At 39.5% G+C, this 20064-nt stretch overlaps 1 protein-coding gene across 4 annotated transcripts in view; it reads left to right on the forward strand.

Annotated features, from left to right (window-relative positions):
• The window catches only part of LOC126284735 (transformation/transcription domain-associated protein), a 392578-nt gene that overhangs the window by 235940 nt on the left and 136574 nt on the right, over positions 1–20064 (forward strand). For all 4 annotated transcript variants that reach the window (XM_049983877.1, XM_049983882.1, XM_049983889.1 and 1 more), the window contains 5 exons: positions 3229–3377; positions 8914–9171; positions 9297–9427; positions 13880–14039; positions 18381–18637. In XM_049983877.1, the coding sequence (XP_049839834.1) occupies positions 3229–3377; positions 8914–9171; positions 9297–9427; positions 13880–14039; positions 18381–18637 (955 nt within the window). The remainder of the gene's footprint in view (positions 1–3228; positions 3378–8913; positions 9172–9296; positions 9428–13879; positions 14040–18380; positions 18638–20064) is intronic.

Genomic DNA, 20064 nt, shown 5'->3' on the forward strand with positions numbered 1-20064 from the left:
AGTTGTGGACCTCTGTTACAGAGCTGAATTGTCTGAAGCAGAGGCTCAAATGTACTGCGATAGTGTAGGCTGCAGATTCCTCGACTAGCGCCATAGGGTGTTTGGGTTTTGGGTTCTAATTCAGAAGGGATTTTGGCTGAAAGTTTACTTGTTTAACAATATTTTTGCTGTGCCTCATTATCTCCATTATATGGTGAGAAGCAATCTAAACTTTTCACTTACTTACGTGTACATACATGTAGTTTATAAGAATAGTGCTTATAACCTACATCAAATATAAGTGAAGCATTACAACATGACATATTGCATATTATGTGTCAGTTAGTCATACATGTATTTTTTTCCCCTTGTAATTTTGAAACACACAACAGTCAAAGTTCGGCAACAATGAACGGTGGAATCTTACTGTGATTGCTGGCTGTCACGTAAACCATGGTGGTGGTGGTGGTGGTGGTGGGGCCTCAGTGTTTATGGTCGCTACAATGAAGATTCTGCTGCTTTCATGTTGCATTGTTCGTGTGCTTGACAGGAAACAGAGAAAGAGAGATATAACTTAAACTATTTAAGCCGTGCATGCCAGGAATATTCTCAGGAGACATGAATGTCATCTGAGGCACCAGGCTGCCTTGAATCAGTGTATCATATCAAAAAAACACATTCCTTCCTTAGGTTAGACTTCACGTACAGAGAGAAAAACACAGCAAGAGACCGAAATATATTCAGAAGGAGAAGATATGGATAGATTTATAGATTTTGGTAATAATAATTTTGCATGTCCCAACGGCCTATTGCAGGCTTTCAATTTTCTCCACAACAAGTCCGTACTGGACAATGTTAGCTTTATCCATGAAGGTGCACAGGCAGCACGGAATGTACAAATTGGAGAATGGAAAACAATTTCTAACACAACCTCAACAATGGTTCCTCTGAGCAAGCAGGGAACTATCACTGCCACAGTGTGTGATGGTGATCATGTAGATGCTCTTAATCACACAGCAACTGTCTACATTGCAAGAGAAGTAATCATAATAATCAAAGCGAAGATAACTGATACGGCAGAAGCCACACGCATCACTCTGCGAGTAGACAATGGCAGCAGCAGTACAAAAACTCATACAAGTCAGCCTATCATAATAAAACGTCAGCATGAAGAATGGTCACAGAGCTGTGAACCAGGTGTGACAATATCTGAATCAGTCTTTCAGTTAGTGAAAATCATATCAAAATCCTTAAAGTTTCAGACATCACCCCCATACATGCTGACAGAACTGCACAGGGTGGACTTCAATGTATGTCCCTTTTTCCTGATGAAGCAACCGTGTGTTGCGAAAGCTTGAATTTTATGTGTGTTTGTGTTTGTTAGTGTCTCCATCAACATACCAACGCTTTCGTTTGGTAAGTTACATCATGTTTGTTTTTAGATATATGTGTGCACATATATGCATTACAACATCTTCTCACTTGTAATCACTTATGTGAGAAATACAGCAGTGTGAAAGGTTAAATATCATGTTGCTGGCCCTGGGGAGTAACGGAATTGCATGCTGTTTTTTCTAAACTCTAGGTCATTTGCAGAGAACCAGTTTAATTTTGAAGAACACTTCGTTTACATTTTAAGTAGTGAAACTTCCACACTAGGCTTAATTGTAATACTTGAATCATCAGCCAAGAGCAGTGTATAAGTGTAGATGTAGCTGAAGACCAGATTGGAAAGTATTTAGTGCTGTTGGGTGGGGGGGGGGGGCGTGAATTTTACACTTGTATGTATTCAGTTGCAGTGAGATTCTCAACCTAAATATTTTGAGAATTACAGTGTCTAAGATACAGAAATATTCAGAGTACCTCACCAGAGGATAAAGGAAGATACTAGATTGTCAGTGACTTTCCAAATGCTGCAGTGCAACATTGTAAAATTTGCCTTGAAGTAATTTCTGTTTTATAAGATTTCTAGTTTCGTTCCTGTTATAGCCCATGTCAGGTTTGGTGTCAGAAAATTCGATGCTCAGGTAGCCTGTGATTAAGAAGTTCATTGATGTGACTCTTCAAGCTTTCTTGGTGGATATGTTGTAAATATTCTTGACGGGTTTGCCGCCGGATCACGTTGTGCAAATTCCACAGTATTTCCTCGGAGCAACTGTCAGACATCAGGTTGAACCACCTGAAGATGTCAGACTGTTGCTCCTAGGAAATATTGTGGAATTTGTGCAACGAAGTTTAATTTCACGAACACAAGTAGTCGTTCTGTCGGGGTGGAGTCGTTCTGTGGGTGAGACCCAGTAAGTCTGGTGTATTGTCAGTTACGGAAGACTGAATCACCATTACTGAAGTGTCAGTTAATGCTTCACATGATGCACTAATTGTATGTGATTGCATGGACACTATGACACCCCATAATACCAAAGTCCTGGAGGTCCACAGTGATAGAGGCCAAGTATTGATGTATCAGGATGACAACTGCTGGAAGCCCCACATAGCATCGGAGGCAAAGATCCAAGGTGGGTACACTGGCTGCATCAGACAGTGGGCCACTGGAGGTACTAGGAGAGACTCTTGATACATTGACTGTGGCAGCAGTTGGTGTAAAGCTTAGAGAATTTGTGTGATGTGAACTGGTGTTGTGTGGTTGTTTGCTGGCATAAATAAGGTCGTGGCACACGGATACAGTTCTATCTACTTGCGGGAATGTCACAAGTGGAGATGAAATCTCTAGGGCCCATGATAGCGTTGCTGTGGTCGTGGATGTGTGCGCTGCTCTCGAGGTGTCTGCTGCAGACGGGCAAAAAACCAGCCTTTTCGGTTACTGCCTGGGATGTTTACTAATGCACAAGGCAAGTATTGGTTCGTGATGGAGTTGCTGGGTTGTAAGCTGGCTATAACAGCTGATGGCTGACGCTTGGCCAACTGCGGGATGCAGGTGTAAGACAGGTTGTTGTCTTGTAGGTGCATAGCCACAGCCACAGCAGTTCCCAGTGTTTATTGTTTCTGGTAGTACTTGTCCATTTACTTTATTTGTGTAATGTTGTATTAGAGGAGGGACAGGTAACAGTCTGGAGCAATATAATGTCGTCTCAGCTGATGGTGGCATCTGTTCCTTTACCATTAATTCTCTAGTAATTTTCAATGTGTCATGATCATTATTACACATAGTGTGGTTAATTTTTTTTTTACCTTAAACTTGTGTGTTTCCTCTTTGCAATGTTAGTAACTGTTGGTGTTATCTTTTCAAAGGTGAAACTGTACGACTCAGTGATGAAAGCCTGAGGTTGCCTCCCATTACATATGTCTTAAGCCAAGCAGATAGCACTGATAAAGCCAATTATTTCATGTACTTACAAGGTATAAGGGATGACATGGATGAAATGGATTCTGATAAAGAGGTGTGTAAGCTGTAGTGAACTATAAAATTTTTTGTATATGTCCGTGTAATTTATTTTTGATAATTCTATCATGCAAAAGACATTGGGCTTAAAATTTTCTACATGTTACTTTAACAGCAGGGATATATAATTCAAAAAGGTTTATGGTAACAGATTGATAAAACGAGGCTGTACGCTTAAACTTTTGTTATACAGTTACAAGCTCTATGTTCTTCGAGGTCGTATAAAAACACATTTTTGTAACTAGTAGAATACCACAAATTTCTTAAAAATGTGTAGTTCAGAAAAAATACTGTATGAATAGGTAAACTGTTTTACAGTTTTTGGTTCTTGCACGAGATGGTGTTGCAGTTTCTGATGTGCATGTCATTTCTGAACCTTGTACTATTTATATGAAGTCAGTTTTCAGATATAGCCACACTTTTAACCTTTCCGATACAATGTCAGATATTTTTCCATTATTGTGCTTTCTGTCCACTTCATTGTTAGAATTTGCTACGTGTGTGGCAGCACATAGTATGAAGATGTGATGTCTCAAAGCGTCTTGCATTCACACGTTTATAGTACAGTAATTTATTTATTTAACCTGATCAGATTAGGGCTATCAGGCCCTCTCTTACATTGGAACAGTGTTCCACACATGCAGCATTTCACACATCAGAGTTACATCATGACCATAGTTCAAATGAGAATATTAGCTTACTCTAGTGACAATATGAATAAAGAGTAGTGACTAAGACCTAATAAAGTAAATGCGGCAGTATTTTTACAACAGGTGCTATACATACAGATTATGATAAAAGCAATAATAAGCAATAATAATAACAGTAAAAAAAAATCAAATAATAATGACAAACATGAGAAGCATTGGCAATAGTAATGAAGGTTTGTGCAGATGTACATAATATCTTGGTGTGTAAAGTAGATGTTTACTAGTTTAGCGTGTTTCGGGGAATGGAGATTTAAGGAGGGGGAAAGAGGGAAGTAATGAGGTGAAGTGCATTCATGTACAGAGGAAGGCATTACTGTTGCTTAAGTAGATATGTCATTAACTGTTTTTTGAAGCTGGACATGTTTTTAAGTTCTCAAACATTACGAGGGAGGTTATTCCAGAGTCGGGTTCCCGCTACTGTAAAGGACTCGGAGAAGGTGACTGAGCGATGCAGTGGAACGGAGAGGATTTTATTATAATGGGAACATGTGTTTCTGTCATGTTGTTCCGACATGAGCGTTAGGGACGAGGAGAGATATGAGGGACAGTTTACATTTATAAGGCAGTAGATAAGACAGAGCGTATGGAAATCTCTGCGTTTGTCTGCACGCAGCCAGGACAATTTTGCATATGCTGGTGAAATGTGATCAAAAAGTCGAACGTCACAGATACGCAGACGCAGGCATTCATGACCAGTTCTAGACGTCGGGAATTTTCCTGAGAAAGGCCTTGTAGGATAATATCGCTGTAGTCAATGATTGGGAGTATAAGCGTTTGTACTAATTTCTTTTTCAGATCGAAAGGGAAGAGTTTTTTATATTTTTGTAGGACATGAAGGGATGCTGATGCTTTTTTGCACACTGCAGTTACGTGCTCTGTCCAATTTAGGTTTTCATCTATTATTACTCCCAAACTCTTTGCTGAGGGAGAGAAGTTAATATTTGTTCTATTTAGGATAAGAGGTGGTAAGAATTCCCGATGGTTTGGGCTAATGAGCTTAGAGTGACCAACAAGTACCGCTTGGGTTTTAGATGGGTTTAGTTTTAGACCTATGTCCTGTGCCCATTTTGACAGTGCATCGAGGTCAGTATTGAAATTTTCAATAGCTTTCTTGAGATTGGTTGGTTTCGCACTTAGATACAACTGAAGGTCATCAGCATACATATGGTATTTGCAATACGTCAGAACCGATGACACATCGTTGACATACAGAGAGAACAGTATAGGGCCTAATACTGAGCCTTGGGGAACGTCTGACACTACCTGCCGCCATTGTGATTTTATATTCCCAGATAGGACGCGTTGCTAACGAGACGTCATGTATGAGCGAAACCATTGCACTGCACTTGGTGAGAAATTTTGACCGCTAAGTTCGGCCAGTAAGATGTCGAAGTCAACAGTATCAAATGCTTTGCTGAAATCTAAAAAGCAAATGATAGTCGCTTCTTGTCTGTCCATGGCAAGTTTCAGGTCATCTGTCACCTTTATCAGAGCAGATGTTGTGCTTCGATGTTTATGGAAACCTGATTGGTATTCGTCTAGTAGGTTGTTAGTAGTGAGGTAGATGGTGAGCTGGTCATGAACTATATATTCTAAGGCCTTTGATAGTGCAGGAAGAAGGCGGATGGGGCGGTAGTCAGAGGGTGCTGTGGCTATGTCCTTTTTAGGCAGTGGCTGAATTTGTCCCAGTTTCCAGGCCTCAGGGAAAACACTTGTGATTAATGAATCATTGAAAATGTCTGTTATAGAGGGCAGTAGTTGGTCAATAAAAAGTTTTACCATCTGGATAGTGATACCATCATGTCCAGTAGATGCTGATCTAATCCGCATTATGGCTTTCTTGACAGTGCTGCAAGCGACGTGCTGTAGATAGAATTTTTCTTTGCTACAGTCGTTCAACCCCATGAAGTAATCAATGATTCTCTCTCTCTCTCTCTCTCTCTCTCTCTCTCTCTCTCTCTCTCTCTCTCTCTCTCTCTTTTTTGGTTGCAGGTAACGTGAAGAATCGGTTTAGTTCTTCAGCTGGGACCATGTGATTTTCTGCAACTTTTATTTTGCCTAAACCGAGACTACGAAGATTTTTCCATAGGATAGCTGGTCTACATCTATTGTCAGCTAATGTACGGGCATGTCTGAGCTTAGCGTTTCTCACCGCTTGACTGACTTTGTTTCGTTTCAGCTTGTATACAGCATGATTTTCAGGTGTAGGGTGTATCTTGTATGCTCAATGTGCAGCATCTCTGAGATTCATGAGCTGTTTTAGTTCATCAGTCAGCCAGGGTGCAGGTTGCCTTTTTACTTTTCTGGTCTTTATTGGAGCATATTTGTCATACAGTTGAGTAATTTCGTTGGTGAAATTGTGGAGTTTGTCGTTTATGTCCATGAGGGGAGTAGAGGTCATCCCCCAAACTATTTCTTGTGCCTCAGTTTCGAGTTCAGGCAAATTTATGCGTTTGAGGTCTCGGTATGTAGACAGTTTTGTTTGTTTCTAGGACATTCTATTGAATACGTAATGGAAATGATGTCATGGGCAGACATGCCAGGCGCAGATATTTGAGAGGTGCGGATTATTCGGAGATTTCGTTGCGAATATGTCAATGAAAGTGTGACTGGTAGTCGTGTGATGAGTAGGTACCAGATCAAGTAGCGTCATATTTGAGGAAGAAAGCATCCTCTTAAATTTCTCAGTGGAAGGACTATTGCACAGAAAATTAATGTTAGTGTCACCTGCTATAATTACATGTTCATATGACGATTCGAGACTAGAGAGGGCAGTTTCGAAGCAGGCGAACCCACCTACTTTAGGAGGTTTGTAAAGGACACATATTAAGCACTTTCTGTTAAGTGATTTGATCTCTATGATCATATATTCCACTTGTTTATCTACATTGTTGTCGGATGTGTGTAGAACTGTAGGTGACAAATCAGAGCGTATGTACGCCCCTACTCCGCCCACTCGTCTGTTGCATTTGTCGTGCCTGAGAAAGATATAGCCATCTAGGTTTACGGAAGTTGTAGGAATACTTGGTTTGAGCCAAGTCTCTGACAAAAGTATTACGTGTATATCAGCATTTTGAAATATATATTTGAACTTGTCGAAATGAGCTGGCAGAGACTGGACATTTGCATGTGCAATATGCAACTTGGTGCGTTCGGGTGTTGATTGCCCGAGGAGGCTGCCGACCGATGTTTGCGGGTCGTGGTCGGCGGTGACAAGAGGGTCTGGCATGAGGAATGCGGAAGGCATGTGAAGGAGGGGGGTGAGGGAGTGTCCTCCCAGTTCTGGTCAGTAGAAACCGTTTGAGTGCTGATGATATTGCCAGGTGGCTTCTCGAAGACATTAAGGACAAAGGAGAATTTATTGATGAAAGTGTTTGGGAAGAAACTTCAGCTGCGTGCAGTGAAACAAGCTGTAGAGAATCAGGTTCTACTCATGTAGCAGACAGTGATGAAGAGACACAACCTGTAGCAAATACCTGGAAAATTTATTGCGGTGGCAATTGTGAACCCTTCAGGTTCCTTTTTCTGCCACGCAGTAAGGTTCCACCATCAATAGTTTAGATGCTGCACTTAGTTTTACCTACCGCAGCTCTGGAGTGTTAAGGTACAAAGGGAGCAAGGTGAAGAATGCTAGGGGGTTCAAAAAGAAATGTGGCTATAGGTGAGAGCTCATTAGAATTCAGAAGAAGAATTGAAAGTGCTAAAATCCAAAGAAGCCTATGAAATGGGGTTTTCGCGTTTTCTGTCTGTGTGATTCAGAAAATGATTAAATTTTTCCTCATATTCCCTATTATGGAATGACAATTACAGAAATTTTAATTTGTCCTAATTTACCTTTTCCAGTCTGAATAGTGGTTCATTTGGCCCAGCAGTTGCTAGCTTGTGTGGTTCAGGCTATCACATTTTTAGTGATGGATCCTACATGAACCCTCAACTTACTCGGTAGTTGCACAAAATGAAATTTCATCTAATACTTAACATTTGTGCCATCTAGGAAGAATTTTCCAAGTGGTTTGAAGAAGACAAAAATTTGCTGAATAGTAGTTATATACCTATCAAAGTGATATGAAAATTATGTGTCTTTCATTCCTTGACAAGAAGTTAGTGACTATGTTGAGTACATTGTGGTTGAATGAAGTTGTTGCAGTGAAAAGTTATATTCTTTACTCAAAAGACAAACACAAACACGGAGAACAACTACAGAGTCACCTTTCCTATCTAAGAAATCCAATCAGACACCTAGACAGACAGGTAAGAAATAGAAATTCAAGGAAAATAGGAAGACCATCATCATCTGACATCGAGAGACATAGGTGGGAAGAAGCATTTTGTAATGCAAAGTGGGAAAAAAGTCAACTAAGAACTGCATGGTTTGCAGCAAATGAGGAAGAAAGGAAAATTTTTTCTACTGTGTAACATGCAAGAGGAAGCCTGGAGAGTGTTTTAAGAAGTACCATACAGAAGTAAATGATGAACAACCATAACCAAACAACAACATAGTTTAAAAATCATTGTAAAAGATGATAAAGTTGTCAAGTGAACTCCTATTGCATTTTATTTTTTTATAACAGTACTGTAATAACTATTAATGCCTTATAGCCTTACACATATAAAATAAATAAAGGGTTGGTAAGAATGAAGTTAGCAGAAAAACTGAATTGGAAAGAGTTAATTTCCTGTAAAATTCTATCGTAGATAATTCGATTTTTTTTTTATAAAAAAATCATGACCTATCATTTGTCTCACTTATTATTTTATATAATTGTAAAAAGTGAACCTATTAACTACAGTATGCTAATTCTTTTTCTCTGTTGTCTTTGACAGAGTGAAATTGACCTGGATGGCATAGTATCAGGTGTGGAAGCAAAGGATGGTGAGGAAGCGAGGAACAACCGAAAGATGTCTCTGCGACAGATGTTGATACGGCAGAGCAAATTCATGGAATCTGTTCGGAATACGTACACGAGCCATTTCCTGGTTGCAATGGCACAGCTGTGTCATATGGACACTGGCTTAGCAGAGAGTGTATGGCTGGATTTCTTCCCTCGAGTATGGAGAGTACTAAGCGACAGGCAACAGTCAGTAAGTAGCTATTTTGTGTGTGTGTGTGGTTGTGTGTGTGTGTGTGTGTGTGTGTGTGTGTGTGTGTGTGTGTGTGTGTGTTTCCTTCCCCTTTACGTTTACTCAATAGCTGTAATATGTTTTAGGCTCTAATCACAGACTTAGTGCCTTTCCTCGCCAGTGGTGCACATGTTATCCAGAAGGACTGCCATCCAAGCGCACTGAATTCTTTCACAGAAGGCCTCACAAGATGCATTGACAACTTACCTTTAAAGCCGTAAGTACAGAAGCTCTGGTTTCATATTAAGATATAACTTTAACGTGGCCTGTTTGGCAAAAGCATAATTTGTAAAGATACATCACAATTGGAAATCTCAGCTATTTATACAAAAAAGATAAAATAGTAATCTGAGAGCCACTCGTTTTATAATGCATCAAGCTGTTTTAACTTGAGGATGCTTTGCTGGTAACACATTCATATTACAGAGGTTTATTAATTTCCCAGTATATAAGTTGTTGACATACATAAGTTGCTGACAAGCATCTGGAAAATGTACATGATAATGCTGCTACTGACGATGTTAAGGTTGAGTTTTTTATACTGGTCTCGAAAATCAGAAAAAAATTATTATACTTAGTATGAAGTAGAAGATGTAAATAGCAGCAGAATAGTGTAAGAGGAGGAGCAATGGATTTTTATCAGTGCAGCTTCTTTTCTTCTAATATATTCAGAACTATACAAAGTAATCATAAGTCACTCATAAAATGCTTGATCCAGAGATAAATAATGTTTATTTCTGAATCACTAATCACTTCTTTCAATGGTATTCACTATTATCTTCATAAAAATTGAAACATGAGGCACACCTAGAAAACACCACACTTCTGATAATACTGCTGTATAATGTCCTTATAAAGAAATACCAGCAGTTGTTTGACATAATAAAGAAGTAACTCTTTCATCTAGCAAACTAATGTGATTGGATCCTCTATTTCTTGGGTTAGAGAAGACTAAAGGCTTGAGCTACATAATTCTAGGGCAGAATGAAAGAGGTTTTTCCCCTCCCGTTAGAAGTACATTTAACTCCATGCCTCCAGGATGAAGCTCTCTCCTTTTTGCAGCAAACCCTTCAAATCCTATCATTATCAGTGTGAATAGATTAGCACTAGCCCTAGTTTGTTTTAGTATTCTTTGCAGAAGTTAGTCACTTTGACTGCTTCTGCCTGTTAATGTATAACTTGAGTCATTTATTATCCCCGAAGGCTTTCCTTCATGATACAGTTTACAGAACACGATGTAAAAATGAATAAATGACTATAATTAGTATAACAATACCAGAGAAGGAAAGTTGCTACTCACCATATAGCGGAGATGCCGAGTCGCGATAGGGACAGTAAAAAGATTCACACAATTAAAGCTTTCGTCCATTAAGGCCTTTGTCAGCAGTAGACACACATATACACGCACTCTCTCTCTCTCTCTCTCTCTCTCTCTCTCTCTCTCTCTCCCTCTCTCACACACACACACACACACACACACACACACACACACACACACACACACACACACACACACACACACACAAATAAACACAACTGGCACACACACCTGCAGTCTAAGAGAGCTGAGACCGCACTGCAAACAGCAGCACCAGTGCATGATGGGAGTGGCGACTGGGTGGGGCTAAGGAGGAGGCAGGGGCGGGGAGGGGGAGGGATAGTATGGTGGGAGTGGCGGACAGTGAAGTGTTGCAGTTTAGGTGGAGGGCAGGAGAGAAGGTGCAGAGGGAGGTGGGGGTAACTAGCGGAAAGGAGAGAAAATAAAAGACTGGGTGTGGCGGTGAAATGACGGCTGTGTAGTGCTGGAATGGGAACAGGGAGGGGGGTGGATGGGTGAGGATGGTGACTAACGAAGGTTGAGGCTAGGAGGGTTACGGGAACGCAGGATGTATTGCAGGGAGAGTTCCCACCTGCGCAATTCAGAAAAGCTGGTGTTGGTGGGAAGGATCCATATGGCACAGGCTGTGAAGCAGTCATTAAGATGAAGGATATCATGTTTGGCAGCGTGTTCAGCTACAGGGTGGTCCACTTATTTCTTGGCCACAGTTTGTTGGTGGCCATTCATGTGGACAGACAGCTTCTTGGTTGTCATGCCTACATAGAATGCAGCACAGAGGTTGCAGCTTAGCTTGTAAATCACATGACTGGTTTCAAAGGTAGACCTGCCTTTGATGGGATAGGTGATGTTAGGGCCGGACTGGAATAGCTGGTGGTAGGAGGATGTATGGGACAGGTCTTGCATCTAAATCTATTACAGGGTATGAGCCATGAGGTAAAGGATTGGGAGCAGGGGTTGTTTAAGGATGGACGAGTATATTGTGTAGGTTCGGTGGACGGTGGAATACCACGGTAGGAGGGGTGGGAAGAATAGTGGGCAGACATTTCTCATTTCATTGTTACATTCGATCCTGGATTTTCCAGTGTATAATTAGTATAAACATTTCTGGCAGCAGAAGAGAGGAAAACAATGAAGACTGTAAGGCTGATTTCGGTTTTTAATAAGAGCTATAAGATGTCCTGTTTAATATGTTCTTATTTATCAGCTGCATGATATAAGATACTTTTGAAAACGTAATGATTCACTTGCTTATGAGGGGGAATTAGCAACACTGCTTGGATCTTGCATGTGTATTAGAATAGAGTGATCTTCAGTCACTGTGTCTGCGTAGGTACCTAATCTTAGATGACATTTCTATTTATTTTTAATAAACCTGTTTCCTACAACTCCATTTAGCAGGCTCAAGAAACTTCTGGTTTTGAAAGGTAACATTTAAATTGGCTTAGATTTTGCCCCTAAACCCCATAGTGACAAAATACTTGTGAATACTGAACATATCAGGAAGGAGAAGTTGAAAATACAGAATAAGTATTTTATACAAGAATGCTTATTGTTCACTTTTCAGAGTCAGGTTGAAGTACTGATAAAGTGTGTGGATCAAGTAAAATAATAGGAATACATTTTTATGTAAGAAATCAAAAAAATAATGGCCACCTCCCACAGTGAGAGAAGAGTATTAACTTCATGTGTCCATGGTGGCTAATCAGATTTGCTTGTCGTTTGTGTGGAAAATGGCTTCCTGTAGTGCAGAGAACAGGACTTTCTGAAAAGGACTTATGTTGAAATATCAAGCACTTGAATTTATGTACAGATTGCGTATTTACTGTGAAGTGGAAAGGGAAAACAGTGTGCTTTCGATACCAGTGATTGGGAGGGTAGCAGAAGCATTGAACGTACCTACAGTGACAATGAAGTGAGTCAGAAATGATAAAGAGGCTGTCACTTCAGCTGGCAGCTCTTTTATTCTGACTCCTGGAAAGTCAAGTGAGAGATCGTGCCATGTGACTGAAACAGACAACTTTGATGATAGTGCTATCAGGCAATGTATGTACACATACAACAGCAGGAAGAAATACTCGACACTTAAAAAGTTGATGTCATTGCTGTAAGACCTTGGTTTGTTAACAGGCAGAATGACAAGTATCTTCATTGCTTAAATAAATAAATAAATAAAATTGAACTCCAGTAGAAAAAATTCTCAAGAAGAAAGTTACTAATTGAACATAGAGACATTGTGGCATGGATATATTGTTTCCTGTGCGAGTTGCTAGCATTAGATCCCAAGAATGTAATATGGATTGACGAAACATGGGTCAATCTTGCATCATGCACAATCCATTGCAAGGACAGAGGACACGTGCCACAGAACTATGAGCATGCCAACTAGAAAGGGAAGGTGAGTGATTATTGTTTATGCTGGCTCTGAGTGCCTTTGTGCCTGGTCCTATGATTTTTGGGGAGGGGGGGGGGGGGGGGGGGGAGTGACACACTCACTTACCACACGGAAATAAAACGCAGATACCTTTAAAGACTGATTCGTTACTCGTTTGCTACCAAATCTCAGTTCTGTTAGTGTTTTTGTAATGGACAGTGTGCCATATCATTTTTTGCAATTAAATAAGGCACCAGCAGCTCCTCTGAGCAGAGAGCAAATAGTCAGCTGGTTGAAAGACAATAAAATATGCTTTGAACAGAATATGTGAAAAGTGGAATGTCTGGAATTAGTTAAACAATACAAACCATAGAAGACACAGTATGTGAATGATACGTTAGCAGAGAACCACAGCTGCAAAGTTGCCATTTAGCATGATCACCATGTATAAATTATAGTTTATTTTGCCATTAACAAGGTATAGCAAAATGCACAAATGTTACGTGTAAAATATTGAATGAAGACATTACCTTTATTTTTCATGTGTGAGAACAGAAAACCCAAGATCACCATTATTTGACAGATCATTTTTCATCGCAATCACACACGCTTCGGTATCTTCACTGCTGCTGTCCTCATTGTGTGATAAGTAATTACAATAATTTTTGTACCACTTTTTCAAACAATGGAAAATCCAAGATGGAATGTAACAATATTATGAGTAGCTACTTTCCTTCTCATAATACTGTTATATTGATTTTTTCCTTATGCCTTCTTTTTTGTTCAAGCTTGCAATGTCCTTCCACATATGGCCCACAACATTCTTCCAATTTTCTCGCATTATTCATGTGACAGTCTCTTTCATCTGCCTCCTTATAGTTTAGTTTTGAGATCCTCTTGTTCATAAATGTTTCATAAATTGAAATTTATTGCAGACTAATTTTGATGTATTTTTCCAGTTCTCTTATGAAATACATAGGTAAGAGTCATAACCTGTGGCACAGAATATCACTGATACTTGAAAAAATGATCGCTGAAGGTAATTTGAGCCTCCTGCAGAAAAATAAGAGAGACATCGGTGACTGCTACGAATTTGAACCCAGTGCTCCTGTGCATCAAGTGAGTCACCCTTTGTGATACTAGTTTGCTCTTTGGATGATGATGATGATTGTTATTATTATTATTATTATTATTATTATTATTATTATGCATTATACAACTTTTGCATGGAATATTGTAACATCAGGACATGAGTTAATAAAAATCTGTACATAAATTAGGAGAGTGGAAGAACAGGCTATTGACTGAGAAAAGATGGCAGTCATTCTCTGTCATACCAGCATAAACACGACAGAATATTATTAAGAATGACTCAGTGGTACCATGAGTCATGATAGTATTCCAGTCAGACTGATGAAAACTTAATTGAAACAGTTAGAGAAAGCTGCTTTTGCTTATTGCAGGATTCAGTAGTCAAAAGGAAGTTAATTTCTAAACTGACAGTTACAACAAATCGTTTTTGTTAATGAAGACGAGTTTTTTGAGTGTCTGATGAACACTCATATGAAAAAGAAAATTACTCTGGTTAATTACACATGTAACACACAAGACTTCATGTTCCTATCCTTTTGCTCAGGTTCATTGCCAGACATAGTTCTGAAGAAACTCTGGTTCTGCTGAGCCTGGAAACGTGACCGATTTTATATTCGCTTAACTTTGAAAGCCATCTGTTAATGGATGCATAAATTAACCAACAAGGTATTTCAACTGTGTTTCATTTTAAATTTAACCACGCTGGCATCACAGACTGCTTAATAACCGAAATTTTAGCAGTATGTTTTGGACTTTAGTAAGAAACAATGTTGCAACATGCAAACATTAAGTATTGGTTTAAATTTGGTGAAAGTGCCACAGACAATTTTGAAAGGAGTCAAACTGCTTATGGGAGTGAAGCAAGAGTCATAAACATTTCTAAGTGGTATGCAAGGTTTCGTGATGATCCACATCCAGGAGCATCACTGACAATAAGAGTTGAAGAATATGTGCAGAAAGTGGGTGATTTTCTTCAAAATTATCAGTGTACATCTAATATGTTGAGCTCAAGGTACTGCTAAAACAACTGTGCATCACATTCTAACTGAGAGTTTAGGCAAAAAATTAATCTGTTGTCGCTTTGTGCCCCACGTGAGATAACAGAGCGAAACACTTCAGAGATGTGAAAAGACCAGCTGCTAGGGACCCAGACTTAATGTCTTGCATCATAACAGCTGATGATGGAACTTGGTGTTGTCAGTATTATCTACTTATAAAGTGCCAAAGTTTGGATGAAAAGGTCCAGAATCTCAGGGACAGAAAAAAGTGCACATTCAGAAAAGCCATGTCAAGGGACTGCTCACTGTTTTGTGAGATTCAAAAGGACTTGTCTATAAAGAATTTGCTTCAGAAGGTCAAATGGTGAGTGCAGGTTACTGCCTGGACATTTTAAACCGTTTATGGGTGAGGATTGTTCATGTTCGACCTGAATACCAACATCAAGGAACATGGTACAGGGTGAGGCAAAATGAAGAGCGACTTTTAAAAGGCTGTTAAGTAAAAACACTTCATTAAATTTTTTTAAATTTCATTATCTTAAAATAAATGAAAAAAGCATTTTCTGCAATACTATAACATCGGTTATTTTTTGAAGGTAACTCTGGTAATATGGTGTCCGTTTTGACGCGCACATTCATCCAGTCGAAACTTGAAGTGACTCATCACATTGTGCAGCATTGCCAGTGGGATTTGAACAACTTCCTGTTTGATCTGCTCTTTCAGGGCTTCAATTGTTTGCGGAGGATTATCTTGATAGACTTTGCTTTTCAGATAACCCCACAAGAAAAATGTCATGTTGTGAGGTCTGGTGAATAAGAGAGCCATGCAATATCCACATTTTGGGAGACCACATGATTTGAAAATGAATGAATGGCAATATACATGCTTACTCGAATAGTGTGGGTGGTTGCTCCATCCTACTGGAAAAACATCTCATCATTTACTTCGTAGTGTGCAAGTTGTGGAGTAAAAAGTTTTCCGACATGTCTGCTTATGTTTGCAAAGTCACTGTTACAGTATTGCCAAGACCATCTTAAAAAAAGTATAGTCCTATGATCTCTAATGAAGACATGGCACACCACACAAAAACTTCTGCAGAGTGCAATGGTTGCTGATGCAGTTCTCTAGAATTAACGTCACTCCAAAAACGAAAGTTTTGCTTGTTCACACAACTGGAGAGATGGAAATGAGCTTAATCATTGATCCACAAATGGTTTACAATGTCCTCATCTTGATTAATCATGCAAGAAAATCTAAGCAGAACTGGCTTTGGCTCACATAATCTGTTTCCTTAAGGGCCTGAACCATTTGTATTTTGTAGGGGTGAAAGTGCAAATCTTGGTGTAAATCATAACATTATGCCAAGTATTGTGTTGTGACGGTGAGCTGAGCAACGACAGGTTCTCCCAGTGGTAACACTTACACGTTCGACGTTCTCAGGTGTGTACACAGTTTTTAATCTCCCAGTTTTCTTCTTTGTTGTTGACACTGTATCCTCAAAGTTGTCAACCCATGTTTTAATCATATTGGCAGATGGAACTGGCCTATTCCAATTAATGTTGAAGTGCTTGTGGAATGCATGACGTTCTAGCTGGTATGAACTACCGTTTTGATAAAATGCTTTGACAGCGTACACATAATGCTGTGGGGTCCAGTGCTCCATTATGACTAAATGCTATTTCATGCCAAATGTAACTGACACTATCCCCTCCACCTCTCTCCGATGCAGCTTGTGTCACATGTGTTTTAAAATCAATCGATATTACACCTCACCCTGTATTAGTTACACAATTATGCACTGGTGCACAAAAGCAAGATCATATATGATGTCTTAGTTCAAAAATGTATCGTGGTGCTTGAACATCCTCCTTATCTGCCTGATTTGTTTCCATGTGAAGTCTGGTTATTTCCAAAACTGAAAATAATAATGAAAGGGAAGTATTTTGACATGATTTCATGTATCTAGAAGGCTGCAACCATGGTACTGTAACAATTTCAAATTTTGAGTATCACAATTGTTTGAAAAATTTTACAGTGCTTTGAGATGTGTATTGACTCACAAGAAGTTGGATAAAAACTCATGTAAACTAAAAATAAACAGCACCTTTTATTTTATTTCTCATAAGTCACTTTTCCTGTGGAATGGACTGTTTATATTTTGACTTTGATGTATTATTGAGCCCCATTGGACAGTTTGAGTCTTAATTGTTATTTTAAGAAAAAGTACTGTCTTGAAATATGTATTACAACTTTGGTTCAGGGGAAAGAACAGGAGGCGATTAAAGACTGATGGCTGTACTGTGACAATACCATCTTCTGGCAATGTGGAAATAAATGCCAAAAATCTGTTTTATCCCACCTTTCCTTCCTTATGTATATTTACAAGCAAATTGCACAGCTCCCACTTATTGTGTGAGTGTAGCTGTTAAGGGTTTTTCCAACACATTCATATCTCAATTGGATGGGCCAACTCAACTTGTTTGATGGTGCTGACTTTTGCCAGCTACAGTCTCTTGCTGCACTGCTACTGCTCTTTGTGTGTGACAGTTGGTGTCCTGCACATTGCAATAATCCGTATGCCTGACTCCTTTCATACAATACTGCAGAGCTCTGTGGAGCATCAGAGTATTTTTACAACTCTGCTCTTAGTTATTAATATGTACATATGCCTCTTATTATTTTTACAATTACAATTGGAACAGCAAAGTCGCTACACTTATCAGTGTGTAGCAAATTATCAAGTTTGTTTCTCTGCAGTACATGTTTGTCATATAGTGACAAAGATATGAATGAGATCGCTTATGCTACCCTACAGAATTTTTATAAATCCGAGCAATGAAAGAAAGACAGATTTTATTAATTATCATTTCATATTTTTTTGCTAATTGCTGCAAAAATTGTTTTGTGTGGAAACATTTTCCAGCAGTATTCAGCATCTTTATTAACATTGCCAGAAGTTTATTTCAGCAAGTCTTCTTCTTCTTCTTCTCGAACTTGTGATACTAAGCATGAACCTCGCATGGCATGTTGTATATTTGTATCTTCAATCTCGCAAATTGTCATTGAGAATGAGCTGTAGACAGCACAGACACGTGACAGTTGAACTTTCAGAAAGTGTCCTTTCTCAGAGCTAACAGAGAAATGAGACAAGCATTTCCACATACACACATAGGTGAACTGTTGGGCACAACGACCCAGGTGCCTTTATATTTTCCATTGTTTGTATTCTACCCTGGTCTTCTGATTATAGTGTGATAAACTGCCTTGTTCATTCTGGTTGTTAGTATAGTGAAACTTTCCTGGAAAGTGATATTCAATTTTTAATGTTACTGAGAGTAGAAATTTTATTTTTGAATATTTTCCTTACAGTGGCAAGAAGTCCTCGATGCTCTTTCTGACATGTACTCAATGTTGAGTGAGGAGGACATGTGGGCTGGCCTGTGGCAAAAACATGCTCGCTACCGCGAGACGAATATTGCCATCATGTATGAGCAGCAAGGCTTCTTTGAACATGCTCAGGGAGCTTACGAAGTCGCAATGAGTAAAGTTCGCAGTGACTTTTCTGGCGCAACTACACCGGGTGTTGTGCAGACGGAGATGAAGCTGTGGGAGGACCATTGGATTCGGTATGTATAAGTCTTGTGTTGACGATCATTTTGTTAGTGGACTAGAAATGATTATTAGAAACTCCAAAAGTGTAATAAAATAAAGAGGGTTTGATTAAAAAGCAGGTCCATATGCTTAAAGACACATTTATTTTCATGACCAGTTGTGGCCACCAGACCATTATAAAGGAGTCCTTTACTTTCCTCAAAATGACTCCTGCAAGGATTTATTTGTAGGAGTGATGTCTGTCTGTCTCTAGGCATTCAAAAGAATGAAAAAAATCTCCTTATTGTAGTCCACACGTGTGACTTAAGGGTAATAGTGTTGCCCCTTATCATTTAGCAGAAGTAGTTCCTTTGTCATACCACAGATTTCTGATTGCTGCTTATTCTATTTTGGAGAGGTTGAATCAAAACATAAATGCCTTACAGGTTTCACGACAAACCTTTTTTGGTGCTTTTGTTGGGAACAAAGGGGGCAGCATGCTCCTTACGATGCAATCTACTGTTGGTTGCGTTCTTAGAGTAGGTGTGTAATTTATCACTTCAGTGTATCTTCATTCCAGATTCGGTCAGTGACGTTAATTACAGTGTGGCTCCCTACAACGTGCCTAGGCCTCTTGTGCCAGAAATCAAATTTTGCTTTACGGTGTGTAGAAGTTTTCAACTGCATGGAATTTCGATCTGTATTCACCGACTACAAATTCCTTGGCACCAGCTGTAATTGGTATAGATATGCAACCCATTAATGACGTGAAAATTTGTACCAGACCAGGACTGAAACCCGGACTTTCTGGTTATCACAAGCGATCGCCGTAACCACTTCAGGTATCTGTGCGTGCTCCCTGAATCACCCCAAACCTGTACATGTTACGCTTCCTTGTGTCATAGTCTACTAGAGTCACACACCTGTAGTCATTGTACCTTCAGCTTAGTCCAAAATACAACGATAACACCACCAGTCTCGATACCTTGTGATGTCTTTCTCCCTGTTGTGACAATACAAGTAATGTTGCGGCATGAGGTGGTGATTGTAGTGGACCATGACATAAGGGTGTAGACAGTGTGACGTGGAGGTTTGGATCATTCTGGGGAGTATGCACGGATAGCTGAAGTGGTGTAGGTAATAAGCAAGAAACCTTGGTCCGAGTCTGTCCAGCAAAAGTGTTCATATGTCACTAATGGATAGTATATTTATACCCTTAACAGCTGCCCCCTTGGGGGGAAGGGGCGGGGGGGGGGGGGTGAAAGTGGTGGGAGAAGATAGTGAATACTCTGAATGGGGAGGGAGTGGTATGGATAGAACGGAGTTGCAAAAAGGCAAGGAAAGGTGAGTTAGTATGAACAGGCTAGTTTAGGTTTAGACCAGGTAGTCTGCAAGAGCATAGTATGTGCTGTAGAGAGATTTCTTATTTGCATAGTTCAGAGAAACTTATGCTGGAAGACAG

Source organism: Schistocerca gregaria, chromosome 1, assembly GCF_023897955.1.
Source record: "Schistocerca gregaria isolate iqSchGreg1 chromosome 1, iqSchGreg1.2, whole genome shotgun sequence".
Taxonomy (NCBI): domain Eukaryota; kingdom Metazoa; phylum Arthropoda; class Insecta; order Orthoptera; family Acrididae; genus Schistocerca; species Schistocerca gregaria.